The sequence below is a fragment of the Zeugodacus cucurbitae genome, chromosome 2, assembly GCF_028554725.1.
Source record: "Zeugodacus cucurbitae isolate PBARC_wt_2022May chromosome 2, idZeuCucr1.2, whole genome shotgun sequence".
NCBI lineage: Eukaryota > Metazoa > Arthropoda > Insecta > Diptera > Tephritidae > Zeugodacus > Zeugodacus cucurbitae.
In genome coordinates this window covers 78,252,349-78,268,670 of record NC_071667.1, presented here as the reverse complement: position 1 = coordinate 78,268,670, position 16,322 = coordinate 78,252,349, and the positions used below count along the sequence as shown (strand labels likewise).

The window sequence follows — 16,322 nt, the reverse complement described above, 5'->3', positions numbered from 1 at the left end:
CATGTATATGAATATATGTGTGGGTAACATATTTTAAGCCAAACAATTTTTCGCCATCCTCGCTACTTGCTGTTGTTGTTGTATGATCAAAGTGCCGCTGCTGTTGCGGTGTTAGGCCCACGGCAAGGGATCACACCGTTTTTTCGCCAGCAATTTCGCCATTAAAGACGCCGTGTAGACATGTTGCCCGAAGCTGTGCGCCGACAACAAAGCGTGGCGTGGCAATGCAGCACAGTGGCATGCAACAGGCGAACACTTCAACGCGCCATTGTGTCACAACAATAGTGCTTTTGTTATACCTGTGTGCTACCAAAATGCGGCAGTTGTTGTTGCGTACTATTATTGTTGTTGTTGAGTCGCTGGGGCTACTGTAGAACTGCTTATTGTTGTAGCTGGCTGCCGGGCTGACTGTTGTTGCCATTGTTGGCAATAAAGTGTCACTTGACAAAATTAAGTAGGTGTTGGCCACGAGGCGGCGGCGGCATAAAAAATATAACAACAGCAAAAAAATGAAGAAGAATAAAAAACAAAAACAGCGAGCAAAGGTGCAACAAAAATAACAAGCACAGTGTTGCTTGCCGCTCCTCAGCGGTCATGTTGCCGGTGGTAACAACACTCAGAACAAACGCTGCATATTCTTATCGCATTACCGTTGTTGCTGTTGTTGTTTCTGATCTTTGCATTTGCGCCTTCTTTGCTTCATTGCAATTGCATGCTTCGCATGATATGAAAAAACACTCAAATTATTTGAATATTAATGTTGCCGCTGGCTTCACTGTTTTGCTGTTGAGCGCTGTTGTGGCATTTGCCTTGAGCGCATGCCCCGCGCAATTTGCAGCATGTTGCAAATTAAATTTGATAAATAGTGTCGGCAACAGTTGACTGCTTGTCGCCTAAAATGTGTTAAATGCTGCTCTAGGCTATGGTCGTATGGTTCCCCAGTGGGGCCAAATGGGTCCACAACAAGGAGGTGTGTTTGTTGGTGTTTTTGCTGGAAAAAGAACAACAAAAAAATGTGTTTTTGTTGTTTATTAATTAATTTTTTTAATTTATTTATGATTTATATCTCGCATGGTTTTTTATTGCAGAATTCAGTCTAGACTAACTTATGAGTTATGCTCTATTTGCTCTTAGATTTTAAAGATAATTCACTAGAGTGAATATGTATTTATTCAAATATGAACCGTTATTCTTCTCTAGATCAAGAAGAGTTTACTCAACATTGTTTTTGTCCAAAGATTTGTCGATATTTCTTGCGTAGATCTCATTAACCCGAACCAGCTTCGAAAACTCGAAGAATATTGAATTATATCTCAGAACAGTTTGATGGGTAAGGAATCTCCAATTGAGTTTAGAAGTCTTTACATAGTAATTTGGTAAATAATTGGCACGACCAACCATAATTAAATGGAGTTCTAAGTCCAGAGAGAGGAAAAAACTTTGCTTTTAGCTTAATTTCAAATGTTAGATTAACGAATTTGACCAGCAAGATCTCTCACTATAACCATATTTACCTATTCTTGGTGAAGTTATTTGATAAAGTTTGATGTATAAGCTTTGGAAGCATTGAAAGCTAATATCCATGGATAATGTAATCTTGTGGATTCTAGTTACGGTCTTTAACAATAATAAGAAGCTCACGGAACTTGGATTGAGAGATGTATACAGAGATTGCATAAAGTATAACTTCAAAAATATCAGATTTGATATTTTACTTTCGAAGTTCAAACAATAAAGGGTGTACGCTTAGAGAGAATATATCTCTGATATAAAAGACTATAGATACGATCATAAATAGTTCTCTATTGAGTTTCGAACAACCGCCCTTAGCTAACTCAGATGAGTAGGAGCTTCAAACCAATTGGAATGTCTTAGATCTTATGAGTTCTCATATGATGCTCCTTTCTATCAAGAGGTAAAGAGAGTTTGTTTAAAGATTTCTAAGGTCTCTAGTACATGTTTCGAATTCTTCATTGCAACTGATTTGTCAGTAAAATTCCAAAACTTTTAACTTAATTCATCCGTTTACCAAAACATATTGCCGCGCATAACGTAGTACCGGATGCGTGTAGATCTTCCAAAAAGAAAGCTCATAAATACACAGACAGATATTTTTTATGCGCTGTCTTCTGCGCTTAATTCTTCTGCTATTTAATATTCCCTGGGTGATTTCGGTGTTTTTAATGTGACTTTTTTAGTCGCGTACAAACATACATATATGTATGGAAGACTCTCTATATAGTATAAGTCGCCTTCAATATTATTGAAGCGCGCATTTCTGTTCGCTCGCTTCGCTTTTTGCGCCAACTCAGCGGCAAATAAAAAACTCCGAGGACATTAATTTATGAGCCTTCGACTGTGTCTGCTAAATTGAAAAGGGAAGAAGGGCAGCAAAACAACAACAACAGCAGACATTGTTAGAGATTTCCTTAAGAAAATATGTATTAGTGTGTGTTTGTGAGTACAAAGGGGGAAAATATATGTATATAAAGATAATAACAATAAAAGATGCGAGCTGGTGCAAATGTTGCGAAAAATTGATTGTTGCCTTGTAAGCAAACACCTAAATCACGTTGCGCGGAAGTCGGGAAGTTCGGTTGGCGCCGTACGAAGAGCGTTGCACAGGCAATTTCTCTTTGATGTTGTTGCTGTTTAAAACTATGTCGACAAGGTAATGTGGTTTGCCGATAATAAGTTTAAGTTGATTTTGGCAAAACAGTGCGCTCGTAAGTTACACGCAGTTGGAAAATAATAATGCTCAGAGTCATGCTAGCATAGAAGAAGAGAAGAGTTGATGAGGAGTTTCGACTAGATTTGGTAATCAGTTTTCGAACAAACATCAGTTTTTTGGGAGTGAGATATTTGTAGTGAACGATGATATTATAGAACTCTTCGAATGATTCAAACTGCGCTATATGTATTCAAAAGGGTTGAAATACATTCAAATATGATTTTTTAGTTTCAACCCACCCCTAAAACCCGAAAATGTGTCAAAGTAAATACGATTACTTTTGTCAATTACTAAACACTTGGCTGTTAAGCTGTCACCAGGCTGACAGCAAGTGTTCTGGCGAGATGACAACAAGACACAACACAACATTTACAGGAACTGCAGCGACATAACCTCAAAACACTTGCAGTAAGCAGCAGAGTCATATGTGACTTGGCACCCGGAATTGCAGTAGACCGCCCGCTGCCGTTGGCATGCGTACGCCTTACACGAGGCGACGAAGTGTAACTTATTATTTCGGTTTAGATTCTACTGATTTTGATTCGACATTTGCGACGATTTGTAGCGTGCGGAACATGCAGCGAACGAAATTAAATTGGCAATAGACCAACAAAGCCAAGAAATAAGCACAGCAGTGGCGAAAAACAAAAGTCACTTAAATATATGCAGAAGCAATAAAATTGTAATAAAAATGGGCAGAAGTGGAAAAAAAATTAAAATAAAAAAAAATATATTAAAATATGCGCATTGCTGCAATGCTTTGTTGTTTGTATTGCATATATTCGTTTGTGCTACATATTTGATGTGCGCGTCAGCAAGTAAGTTGCGTATAGCGGTACATTTGTGGCAAGCAACCATAATCGCACATCATATATATATGTATATACTTATTTTCATATGCAATGGCTTGAGGTGTGTCGTGTCTTATATGTATGTCTGTGCGCTTGTTTGTCTGTATGTCTGCATGCCAAGGCGTCGTGCTGTCTGCGCCATAATAAATTTGTTTTTGTTTTTTTTTTTAATTTTTTCTACATTTTAATTTGCAAAAATTGTCTTCTAAGTTCGTTGGCATTGCTGCGGCATGCATATGGCGTTGAAAGCGGTCGGCGGTCTGCGGTCGCTGATCGAATTGCGCGCAGGAAGCAGTGCGCCCTGAGTTATGCAGTGATCTAAATTTTCGCAAATTATTTTTTTCGGCATTTAATGCAGCTATTCACTTGCATTTATATACTATATTCAGGAATAGATGTGTTTATATTGAAAAAAATTGTTTGTTGTGAATCTTTATTTCCTTAATAATCTTAAAAATAGGTAACTCATTGACTATAGTGATATTATAAGGGGTTCACAAAATGTGCTTTAAGTTAGACAGTTCGAAGAAATACTAATCTAGTTATGCGGAACTGTTTATTAGTTGATTTATAAGATCACTGAGTATAAATAAGGAAGATCAAAACAAATATTCACATAGTATGACGGAATGTAAATGCAACAAACTGTAAGTCAGGGATCAAAAATGACTCACAGCCTTGAGAGATCCACAAAGTACCTAACTATATATACATATATACAAAAAAATATACATTCAACAGCTTCATGGTAGCCCCAGGCTTAACGTTTATGATCGCCACCAAAGACAACCGAAGTAGCGCTTACAAGCGGCTGGTCAACGGCAACTCATATCTTTGCAAAAAAAAAAGAGATTACTTTTTGCCCTGCAATTCGTTTTGATTTATTTGTTTGTCTTTTGTGCTGTTTATGAAGCGTGCGAAGCCATAAAAATTAATTAACTACATGCCACATACCCGAGTCTTCGGGATATGCACTTGTCGACCGTTGCTTTGCTTGGTTTGGTGGCAATGTCAGTGATAGTGGTTGTTGCGGCATTTGCGGTTGTGGCATGCAATGAAAGTGCAACTTGTTGACATACAAAACAATTTCTCTGTCTCTCCACTCTTTATAAATGTACTGATGTGGGTCTTCTCTCAAATTAGTTAGCTCAGATTTTTTTGCTGGCGTATTTATTTATTTAATTTTTTTGTTTTATTTACTTTGCGTGGCCCTGGCATCGAATGACAGCGCTTGTCCACTAAATATGTACATATGTATGTATGTAGATTTATGCATTTGATGTGTGTGTGCAGATAAATAAATTTACTAAATCATTTGTTTACTGTTGTTGTAAGCCCGCTATGTTTTCTCAAGCTAAGCGCTGTTGCCACATATAGATAAGTAATGAACGCGAACGAGAAGAGGCATATATTAGCTTTAGTGATTGTAAAAACCTACATATTGATTTGCTTTTAAATTTTTAATTTTGGAATGCCTTCTTCTCCATTCAGTCAAAATTTCAACTATGTATTCTATTATTTTTCACATGACTATGAGTTTAAATACAAACGTAGACACTCATATCTACATATCTAAGCTTTTAAGAGTCGATAATGAGAAAACAATGTGAGCCCAGGAATGCTTTTGTTTGCTTAGTAAATTGATTTTCGGCTCATCTCTAGCTAAATATTATCTTTAAAATTACTTCTTGTTACACTTTAAAGTTTTTTTTAATCATTTGTTCCAAAGTAATTTCTTCACGTTTCGAATTTCGTTTTTTTTTAAGTTTGTATTTTTCGTTGTTCGAATTTCGAAATTGATTAATAGCTTTTTAATTTATGTATGCAAATTAGCGTAATTTATAAATTTTTCGAAGTTCGAATTTTTACGAAGTACAATTTTTTCGTTGTTCGAATTTCGAAATTGGTTCATAAGATTTTTAATGCAAGTTACTGAAAGACTAGAAATTCAATTGAATTTTTTTCAATGGTTTCTAATATTTTCCATTCAAGCTAAGATGATAGATGCTACAGGGGTCAAAGTTGAATCTTCGAAAATTAATAAAAATATTATATTTAAAAAAATTCAAAATTTCATTATTATAAATATAAATATTAATATTTTTAAATAAATTGTCCTTAGCTCAATTCTTTACTCTTTTGTTTACTTACAGTTCAACGGCCTTGATATTATTCATCGTACTCTACTGTGTTCAATCATCATACTCCAGATTCGTAAGTTAATACATTTGATCACCTCCTCGATATGAGAAATAAAATTGCATGCAAATCAATCACTAATCTTTAATACTTTAGTATGGAACGCGACATAAAAGACAATATGGCGCTAATATGTACCTACCAGCGAGTTATATAGTGTCGGGCGGTGAGGGTGACGATCCCGCCGAATGGACTGACTGGAGTTCACCATCAGAGTGTTCACGCACATGCGGAGGCGGTGTGTCATTTCAAACGCGCGAATGCCGAAGAATAGCGTAAGTTAAAGCCTACACAAAGAATGGCAAGCAATTAAATTTATTTTTCACCTGACCTCTGCCAAAACAGACGCAACGGTGCACCGATCTGCACGGGTGGCAATCGCAAGTACTTCTCCTGCAACACACAAGATTGCCCCGAAGATGAGCCCGACTTTAGGTCACAGCAGTGTGCGCGCTTCAATCGCGTACCTTTCGACGGCGTCACCTATGACTGGGTGCCATACACAAATGCGCCCAATCCGTGCGAGTTGAATTGTATGCCGGTGGGTGAACGGTTCTACTATCGTCAGAAGGCGAAAGTCATCGATGGCACCAGGTGTAATGACCGCGATCTTGATGTGTGTGTGGACGGTGTGTGCCAGCCGGTCGGTTGCGATATGATGCTCGGCTCCGATGCCAAGGAGGATAAGTGCCGCAAATGTGGTGGAGATGGCAGCACGTGCCGCACTATTTCGGACACCTTTACTGCCAATAACTATCCAGTCGGTTAGTTGCTTTCTAGGTTGTTGAAATAGCGTATGTCTTTACTAGTTTCCGCTGTTCTTGTTTTTAGGTTACAATGATATCATACTCATTCCCAGTGGTGCCACGAATATACGTGTACAGGAGACGGCGCCCTCCAGCAATTACTTAGCCTGCCGCAACGGAACTGGTCACTATTATTTGAACGGCAATTTCCGCATCGATTTCCCACGTCCTATGTTTTATGCGGGTTGTTGGTGGATCTACCAAAGAAAACCAGCTGGCTTTGCCGCACCCGATCAGTTGACTTGCAGTGGACCCACAACGGAGGCCATCACCATTATGATGTTGGTGCAGGACAAAAATTTGAGTCTAACTTATGAGTACAGCATACCGGAATCGTTAAGTAAGTCAACACCGGTAGAGTACTCATGGACACATACGGAATTTGAGCCGTGTAGCGCGCCATGTGGTGGTGGTACCCAAACGCGTAACGTAATCTGCACAAATCGCATGACTCTCGAAGAAGTCGATCCCAATTTGTGTGATGCCAACGCTAAGCTACCCGAAGAGCAGACATGTAATGAAGAACCGTGTGCGCCCAGTTGGATCGAGGGTGAGTGGGGTAAATGTTCGAAAGGCTGCGGAGCTGATGGCGTGCAAAATAGAACTGTCACCTGTGAGCGCATTTCGCCGAATGGGTAATTCGTTATAGACGATTTCAAAAGTTTGTAAGTTGGATTATTTAAATTTCTAACTTCTTTTGTAGAACACATACCAACGAGGAAGACGCTGTGTGTTTGGAGAATGTTGGCAATAAGCCAGCCACACAGCAAGAGTGTAATCGAGATGTGAAAAATTGCCCGAAATATCACTTGGGTCCTTGGGCTCCAGTAAGTTATGCGAATCACTTAGGAAGAATATTTATTCTATCACTAGTTTTTTTACACTTTTAATTGTAGTGCGACAAATTATGTGGAGAAGGCAAACAGAAACGAAAGGTGACGTGTTATATTGAGGAGAATGGACGTAAGCGTGTACTTCCTGAAGAAGAATGCGTAGAGGAGAAGCCTTCAACGGAAAAAGAGTGTATGTTGACTCCTTGTGAGGGTGTGGATTGGATTATATCCGAATGGAGTGGGGTAAGTAGTGACTGCAGTAGTAAAATACGGAAATTTAGTTGTAAAATGAGCTGAGGGCTAATGAGGCCGTTGACAATTGTGGAACATAATTTTTCATATATTTATTTATAATAACTTTCTTGCTTCCAGTGTGATGAATGTGGACAAAAGACCGAAACACGCACCGCTATTTGTGCTTCGAAATCTGGTAAGATATATCCAGAAGAATTCTGTGCACCCGAAGTACCAGCACTTTCACGCCCATGCACATCGTCTAAGTGTGCACCGAAATGGTTCACCTCGGAGTGGAGTAAATGCTCTGCGGCATGTGGGAAGGGTGTTCAATCCCGCATAGTGATGTGCGGAGAATTCGATGGTAAAAGTATTAAGCCAGCCGAAGAGTCGAAATGTGATGCTTCTGCGAAACCGGAGTCGGAGCAAGAATGTGAAGGAGAAGAAAAAGAATGTCCTGGTCAATGGTTTACTGGACCTTGGGCGCCTTGTAGTAAGCCATGTGGTGGTGGAGAACGTACAAGAGAAGTTTTCTGTTTATCTAATGGCACGAAGTCGCTCAACTGTGATGAATCGAAAATTGAGTCTCTTTCTGAAAAATGCAATACACAAGCGTGCACGAAGGATGAACTTATTCCAGTTGATAGCGCTAAATCACCGATTACTGAAGACGCAGAAGAAGATGATTGTGAAGAAGATGAAGAGGATGAGCTCGTTTCTAAGGAGGATCTGAAATTAGCAGAGGGCATTGAATTGGACAAAGAAACAGTTGCACCATTATCCCTTTTGACTGATGAACTAATGTTCAGTGATTCGCCATATACCGAGGAAACAAGCGATATTGCTTCAACAGACATTCCATTTACTACAGTAGAGGGTTCCGGTGAGAAAACGGATATTATAGAGGATACTACGCTTGTTAGCGAGGGCAGTGGAGATGAATTTATTAGTACGGTTGGAGTCTCAGATATTACTGAATCTGTCGACACCACCGAATCTGAAACCGAATCTTCTCTTTCCACTGAGTCGTCCATCTCCACTGAATCTACAAAACCTTCAGATGCAACGGATACAACTGCGGGAACATCAGTCGACACCACTGGGTCTTCTTCATCTTCCGAAATCTCTGTATCTACTGAATCTACGAAATCCTCAGAGACAACTGAGGGAGCAACGGTCGACATCACTGCGTCTACTTCATTTTCCGAAACAACAGATGTGTCTAAATCGACGAAATCCGCAGAGACAACTGTGGGAGCATCCTCTTCGTCTTCCGGAACCACATCTGTATCTGAATCATCCGTATCTACTGAATCATCAGTTTCACCTTCAACTTCTGAATCAGCATCCACCGATGCTTCACTGTCTACAGAGACAACTGAAACTGGTTCTACGGATAGTTCTGAAACGACTGAAGAGTCTGACTCTACTGAATCCTCAGCATCACCTGAGTCAACCCAATCAACAGCTTCGGAAGCCACTGATCAAACTACTTCAAGTGGATCTACAGATGTTACAGGATCTTCTGCGTCAAGTGATTCCACTGTTTCTGCGGAAACAACTGAGACTTCTGGTTCTACTGAGTCGACATCTGGTACTTCAGACAAATCTTCAATTTCAACGAGTGATGCCACAGAATCTTCATTATCTACAGAATCTTACACAACGGACTCAACCGAATCAACAGAATCTACTGATTCCACATCTACTGATACAACCGAATCAACAGTTTCATCGTCCACTGAGTCAACTGAATCAACCTCTGAAATTTCTACTGAATCCTCATTATCTACCGAGTCTTACACGACAGATTCTACACAATCAACAGCGTCTTCAAGTGACTCTTCAAAATCGACTGTTTCAGTTGATATTACTACTGGATCCCCATTATCGACAGAATCAACTGGAAGCTCTTCCGATTCCACTAGTACTACTGGTGTTGTTTCTAGTGATTCCACGGTTACTGGAGCCAGTGTCTCAACTGAGACCTCAGTGTCTGCTGAAACTTCAACAGGTTCTTCACTCACTACAGACTCAACGAGAGGTTCATCGGATAGCACCGATACTACTGAAATAGATAAAACGGATTCCACCGTAACAGCTTCAGAAGTTACAACTGAATCCTCTGAAACTTCTATTAGCTCCGAAGATACCACATCATCAGATTCTTCGGATACAACAGAAATATCAGACACAACTACTGATTCGGGCATATCGGAGACTACAGCTGACAGCAGTGTCTCCACGAGCGCTGATGATTCCTCCTCTACTGCTGACAGCAGCGTCTCAACAGGCAGTACCGAAAAGGGAAGTACTGAAAGTGAAACTACCGATATTTCGGGATCTACAGATATTTCAGAATCAACGGTATCAGGTTCGACAGAAGAGAGCACCACTGGTGGATCAACCGAATCCACCACTGAAGGTGTATCAGTGGAGTCAACTTCAGACATTAGTACTACTGCAGGATCCACTTCAAGTACAGAAGCGGGTAAAAGCACGGAATCCTCTTCTACTCTTGGGGTATCAGAGACAACCGAAAGTGTATCAACGCAAAGTGCAGAAACCACAGAAAGTGGACCAGCTGAAAGCACTGAGACAACAGAAAGTGGAGCTACTGATTCCACCTTTGAGAGCTCTACGGTTGACATTTGGTCTACGACAGAAGAAGATGAAGAGAGCACACCTAATACATTCGAAGCACTTGTCACAAAAGCTCCCAAGCAGAAGAAATGCAAAGCCAAGAAGGATTGTAAAAAAGCAACTTATGGATGCTGCCCTGATAAAAAGACGCCTGCCAAGGGACCATTTGATGAGGGTTGCGCGATTGTTAAAACGTGCGCGGAGACTAAATTTGGCTGCTGTTCAGACGGTGTCTCACCTGCTGAAGGTGAACACAACGAGGGCTGTCCTCAATCACAGTGTGCAGAAACGCTATTTGGATGTTGTCCTGACAATTTCACACCTGCAGAGGGAGAGGATTCTGAAGGATGTCCTGAAACTACAACGGCACCACCAACGACTACCGTTGAATTGGTTACAGAAGGATCAGGAGAAACAACCGACACACCAGAGAGCACAATATCGACAGAAAGCACTGAAACACCGGAAACCACTGAAACACCAGAAAGTACCGAAACACCAGAATGCACAGAAACTCCTGAAAGCACGGAAACTCCGGAAAGCACAACTGAAAGTAATGTGGTTAAATCGTGTGCCTTCGGTGAATTTGGTTGCTGTCCTGATGGCACTACCGAAGCTAAAGGTAAAAACTTTGAGGGATGCGAATCAGCAGCACCAGATGCTGTCAGATTATGTGGAGAGTCAGAATATGGCTGTTGCCCTGATGGTATCATTTTTGCCACTGGCCCTGATTACGGCGGCTGTGCGCCTTGCACACGCGAACCATACGGTTGCTGCCCCGACAACCAGACACCTGCACATGGACCACTTGGTGAAGGTTGCTGTCTCAATACGGACTACGGTTGTTGTCCAGATAATATTAACGCCGCACGCGGACCTAACTTTGAGGACTGCGATTGCAAGTATACACCATATGGTTGTTGTGATGATCAAACAACAGCGGCACGTGGACCAAATAAAGAAGGTTGTGCTTGCGAAAATTCAACATATGGTTGTTGCCCAGATAAGCTTACACCGGCTAATGGACCTAAATTTGAGGGATGCGCTTGCCACACACTACAATTCGGTTGTTGTCCCGATGGTATTACAATTGCACAAGGACCACATCACTACGGCTGCGCCTGTGTACAAACTGAGTTCAAATGCTGTCCCGATGGAGTTACACCAGCCAAGGGGCCAGACGGTGAGGGTTGTACTTGCCTGGAGAGCAAATATGGCTGTTGCCCAGATGGTGTCACAGCGGCGGAAGATGACAAATTCAAAGGTTGCGCCTCAGTTCAAGAACCACCACAAAAGGCATGCGGTCTATCGAAGGCAACCGGTCCATGCGGTAACTTCAGCATTAAATACTTCTTCGACACATCGTATGGCGCATGCGCACGCTTCTGGTATGGCGGTTGTGAGGGTAACGATAACAGATTCGAAACCGAAGCGGACTGTAAGTCTACGTGTCAAGAGTATGTCGGCAAAGAAGCTTGCTTCTTGCCAAAGAGTTCCGGACCCTGCACTGGCTACAATAAGAAATGGTATTTCGACACCGAGCGCAATCGTTGTGAAGAATTCAACTATGGTGGCTGTTATGGCACCTCAAATCGATTCGACAGTTTGGCCGAATGTCAAGCACTCTGCGCCATTGATGAGACGACGCGTAAGTGGGGGGGTGTTTGGTGTTTAATCGGACGGTTCTATTATACGTTTATATATGCTTATATATTTACAGCGCCTTGCGAACAACCCGTGGAGGCTGGACCCTGTGAGGGCAACTTTGAACGCTGGTTCTACGACAATCAGACGGACGTGTGCCGTCCATTCACCTATGGCGGCTGCAAGGGCAACAAGAACAACTACCCAACCGAGCACGCGTGCAACTACCACTGCCGTCAACCAGGCGTGCACAAAGGTTTGAACTCAGTTTCTAAGTTATTTTCGTATTTATAGCGAATACTTTTCGACTTTATGTAAGTGCAGTGCTATGCGCTGCTATGCTATGTGTTTTAGCTTTATGCGCATGTTTAAGGCCTGACTGCACCTGCCTGTGATAACTGGTGTGGGACCGCTTAGTTTTAAATTGATTTTATTTATTTTAATTTTATTTGTGGTGTAACGGTATGCTTATTTCTTATTTCTTATACTCACTATGTTGCATGTTCGTTTGCTGCTTGCTTAATTTTCCTCTTGCTCATATCATATCTAAACCAATGCATATGCTACTTCCAAACCGCCAACCCATGTATGGTTATGTCTACACTACACAAACTCACACAACAATACACTCGATAAATCAACCACACACACACACGGCCTGTTGTCGTATTAGACTATTGCTCGCTTCCTAAGCAAACCGGTGATTGCAGTGAACAACACGCGCGTTGGCATTATTCGGATGTGGACAAGAAGTGCATGCCCTTCTACTACACAGGCTGTGGCGGCAACAAAAACAATTTCCCCACACAGGAATCCTGCGAGGATCATTGTCCCAAGGAAGTTGGTAAGACTATCTTTTTGGTTTAAATTATTTGAAATATAAACACGAACACAACACACACACACACATGCGCACATATTATTTGTGTCAACCGTCGCTTTCAATGTTGTGTCAAGAAGATGGTGTTTTTACCCATGTCCCCACCACAATTGTGGATGACTTCTTAAGTATACTAATATTTTTTTTAAATTATTCTACTCATTTGCGCACTTAAATAGTCAAGGATGTTTGCGAAATACCGGCCGAGGTTGGCGCCTGTACCGATTACACTTCCATGTGGTATTACGACACCAAAGAGGAGCGCTGTCGCCAGTTCTACTATGGCGGATGCGGTGGCAATGACAACAAATTCGCCACAGAAGAAGCTTGTTTGCAACGCTGCGAAAAGAAACCGGAACCAGAACCAGAACCTGAACCCGCACCACAGCCAGAGCCAGCACCAGCGCCACAAACCGCACCAGCAGCCAGCACGAGAGAATCTTGCCAGCTCGACAGAGATCAGGGTGATTGCAGAGCTTTCGTATTACAATGGTACTACGATAGAGAGGCACAGGAATGCCGTAACTTCTACTATGGCGGCTGTGGCGGCAATGCGAATCGTTTTAATACGAAGGACGAGTGTAATCAATTGTGTGGTACTGAGCCACCTGCTGCCGCTCCTGCAGCGGTTGTGCCACCAGTTGAAAGCACAGATGTATGTAATTTGAATACCGATCAAGGAGATTGTGACTCCTATGCGATTAAGTGGACTTATGACAACGTTGAGGCACGTTGTAAACAATTCTATTATGGCGGCTGTGGCGGCAATGAAAATCGTTTCGAAACCGAAGAGGCGTGCAATGATCGTTGTGTAACGCCGTTAATTGATGTTGGTCTACGTTTTGGAGAAGATGCACCAGCACCCGCACCAGCGCCTGCGCCTGCGCCTGTACCAGCACCCGTACCGGAAAGTACTGATGACAATGGTTGTACATTGTCACCAAGTTATGGTAGTTGCGCAGAGACCAATGAGACACGTTGGTATTACAATCATGCCGATGGTCTGTGTGATGAGTTCTTGTATGGTGGTTGTGGTGGAAATGAGAATAACTTTAATACCGAAGACGAGTGCCAGGAGCGATGCTTCGACGTGTATCCCACATGTTCATTGCCACCATTGCCTGGTAGATGTACGGAGCGGCTTATTCGTTGGTATTATGACGAACGCAATAAGCGTTGCCACGAATTTGAGTTCACCGGTTGTCGCGGCAATCGCAACAACTTCCTTACGGAGCGTGAGTGTCTGGTATGGTGTGGTAATGAGGTGCCGCAACAACCGGAACCAACAGCGCCCGTAAGTAAACAAATATTTTGTTACTTTCACTTTTTAATGAAATGATTATCAACTATTTGCATGTAAGGAGGCTTACTCAGTGTGCGATCAACCCGTGGAGGCTGGTGATTGTGACAACGGCACTGTCGCTTGGTTCTACAATAGTGACAACATGGAATGTACGGCCTTCACCTACTCTGGTTGTGGCGGTAATGGCAATCGTTTCGAGTCGAAGGAGCAGTGTAATCGTCAATGTGGCGAATTCAAGGGAGTCGGTAAGTAGGGAACATAAACTAATTAGATAACCACTTGTTAGTTGCAAAATTTATGCCAATTTCGCTGTCTGCCAGATGTGTGCAATGAGCCAGTCGATGCTGGTCCATGCTATCAGTGGGAGGCACGCTTCTATTATAATAAGGCGACACGTACTTGCGAACCCTTCAGCTATGGCGGTTGCGAGGGTACTGGCAATCGGTTCACTCAACGCTCCGAGTGCGAATCGGTTTGCATTTTAGGTCAAGAGCCGAAGACATTAGCGCCCAAAGGTAAACAACACCGGTTGCAACGACTCATAACGTAGCGAATTATTTGCATTTTCATTGCTAATTTTTTTTGTTTTCGTATTTGAATACTTTTTGAGTAGATATTTGCAAGCTGCCAGCACAAATCGGAAGATGTAATGACACAACAGCGCAAGTGCGCCGTTACTACTATGATGACGAGCGCGGCAACTGCATGCCTTTCATTTATTCTGGTTGCGCTGGCAATCAAAATAATTTCCGCTCATACGAAGCTTGCTATGACTACTGTTCAAGTAAGCGAACTCGCCACCACACATGTCAAACTCGCTCATGTTTTGACATATTGAAACCACTACGCACCTACCACTATTCAAGCACTTTGCACCGATTCATTATACTCTTCGCACAAAATACACTTCAGTTCCACTCACCCATTCTTTCACACATCAGTTGAACTTTTGCACTTTTGCTAATTATTTTATTTGTAGAAAGTCTTTTCTGTGGAATGTTTAGTCTAAGCTATACTAGATTAACTTGTTTAATTATACGGTATCTGTAGTTTGAATGCACTCTCATGTCATTGTATTACTTTGTTTGCACGTGGTAATGGATTTTTCACACTGCCTTTATATCAATATCAATAGGAATATTGTTGAACTTCATTTTTAACTGCTCATTTTCGAAACCCACTAATTATTTGTACGTTTTTTCTCGTGTAGCAACCGAAATTCCAGCACCGGACGCGCAAGAAAACGAAGTGTTACCCAACGAATGTGAGACATTTGAGAACGAGTGTCGCGCGCAGCGTTGTCCCTTCGGCATTCGTCGCGTACCTGTTGAAAATAGCGATTGCACACGTTGCATTTGCGAGAATCCTTGTGAGAATTACAGTTGTGCCGAGGGTCAACAATGCGCGGTCGATGTGTCGAATGATGCTTCCAGACAATTTGCGCCAGTCTGTCGTGAGACTAACAAGCCAGGTGAGTGTCCACGTCTCAGCCAACCGGAGGGCGACAATTGCAGTCGTGAGTGCTATACTGATGCCGACTGTCGCGAAGACAACAAGTGCTGTAGTAATGGCTGCGGTTTTGTATGTGTTCGTCCGACGCAGCCTACGTCACGTCCACGTCCGCCGGTTACAGCCGCTCCGGCTGTCATCTATCCGGGTGAGTCACCGGTGGTGCTGGAGCCCAAGAAACCGCAAGAGGTCGATGTGCAAGCGGCTGAAGGTGGAGTCGCTGTATTGCGTTGTTTCGCTACTGGCAGTCCGCCACCGAATATTACTTGGTCACGCCGTAATGTGTTGGTAAGTTTTGTGGTTGAGCATTTTAAATAACTTTGGAAGGGACCTGGGATTCCTAAAATATCTGGCAATATATGGCTAAATATTTATGCTAATGTTACCATTCGCAGATTGACTCCAACCACGGACGTTATCTGTTGACCGCTACCGGAGATCTGACAATTGTACAAGTGCATCAGACTGACAGTGGCTCGTATGTTTGTGTCGCCTCTAACGGACTGGGCGATCCAGTGAGTCGTGAGGTGCAATTGGCTGTAACAGGTATGTGATACTTCTACTTTCCTAATATGGTGTCGGTTGTATTAATATTGTGCATGTACTGTTTCTTTTAATATTTCGCATGTTGATCAATGCTAATGCTTGTCTTACTTTGCCTAACAAATGCCAAAACAAAAACAAAACTT

At 42.2% G+C, this 16,322-nt stretch overlaps 1 protein-coding gene across 6 annotated transcripts in view; it reads left to right on the top strand.

Annotated features, from left to right (window-relative positions):
* LOC105213300 (papilin) overlaps positions 1-16,322 on the top strand; it is a 45,161-nt gene that overhangs the window by 27,085 nt on the left and 1,754 nt on the right. For 2 of the 6 annotated variants that reach the window (XM_011186015.3, XM_054225382.1), the window contains 15 exons: positions 5,736-5,796; positions 5,878-6,056; positions 6,127-6,545; positions 6,613-7,222; positions 7,291-7,414; positions 7,484-7,663; positions 7,793-11,945; positions 12,018-12,197; positions 12,615-12,785; positions 13,001-14,115; positions 14,183-14,369; positions 14,445-14,639; positions 14,738-14,908; positions 15,335-15,921; positions 16,029-16,179. In XM_011186015.3, the coding sequence (XP_011184317.1) occupies positions 5,736-5,796; positions 5,878-6,056; positions 6,127-6,545; positions 6,613-7,222; positions 7,291-7,414; positions 7,484-7,663; positions 7,793-11,945; positions 12,018-12,197; positions 12,615-12,785; positions 13,001-14,115; positions 14,183-14,369; positions 14,445-14,639; positions 14,738-14,908; positions 15,335-15,921; positions 16,029-16,179 (8,483 nt within the window). The remainder of the gene's footprint in view (positions 1-5,735; positions 5,797-5,877; positions 6,057-6,126; positions 6,546-6,612; positions 7,223-7,290; positions 7,415-7,483; positions 7,664-7,792; positions 11,946-12,017; positions 12,198-12,614; positions 12,786-13,000; positions 14,116-14,182; positions 14,370-14,444; positions 14,640-14,737; positions 14,909-15,334; positions 15,922-16,028; positions 16,180-16,322) is intronic. The other 4 variants (XM_054225383.1, XM_029041055.2, XM_011186014.3 and 1 more) reach the window with 4 other exon arrangements.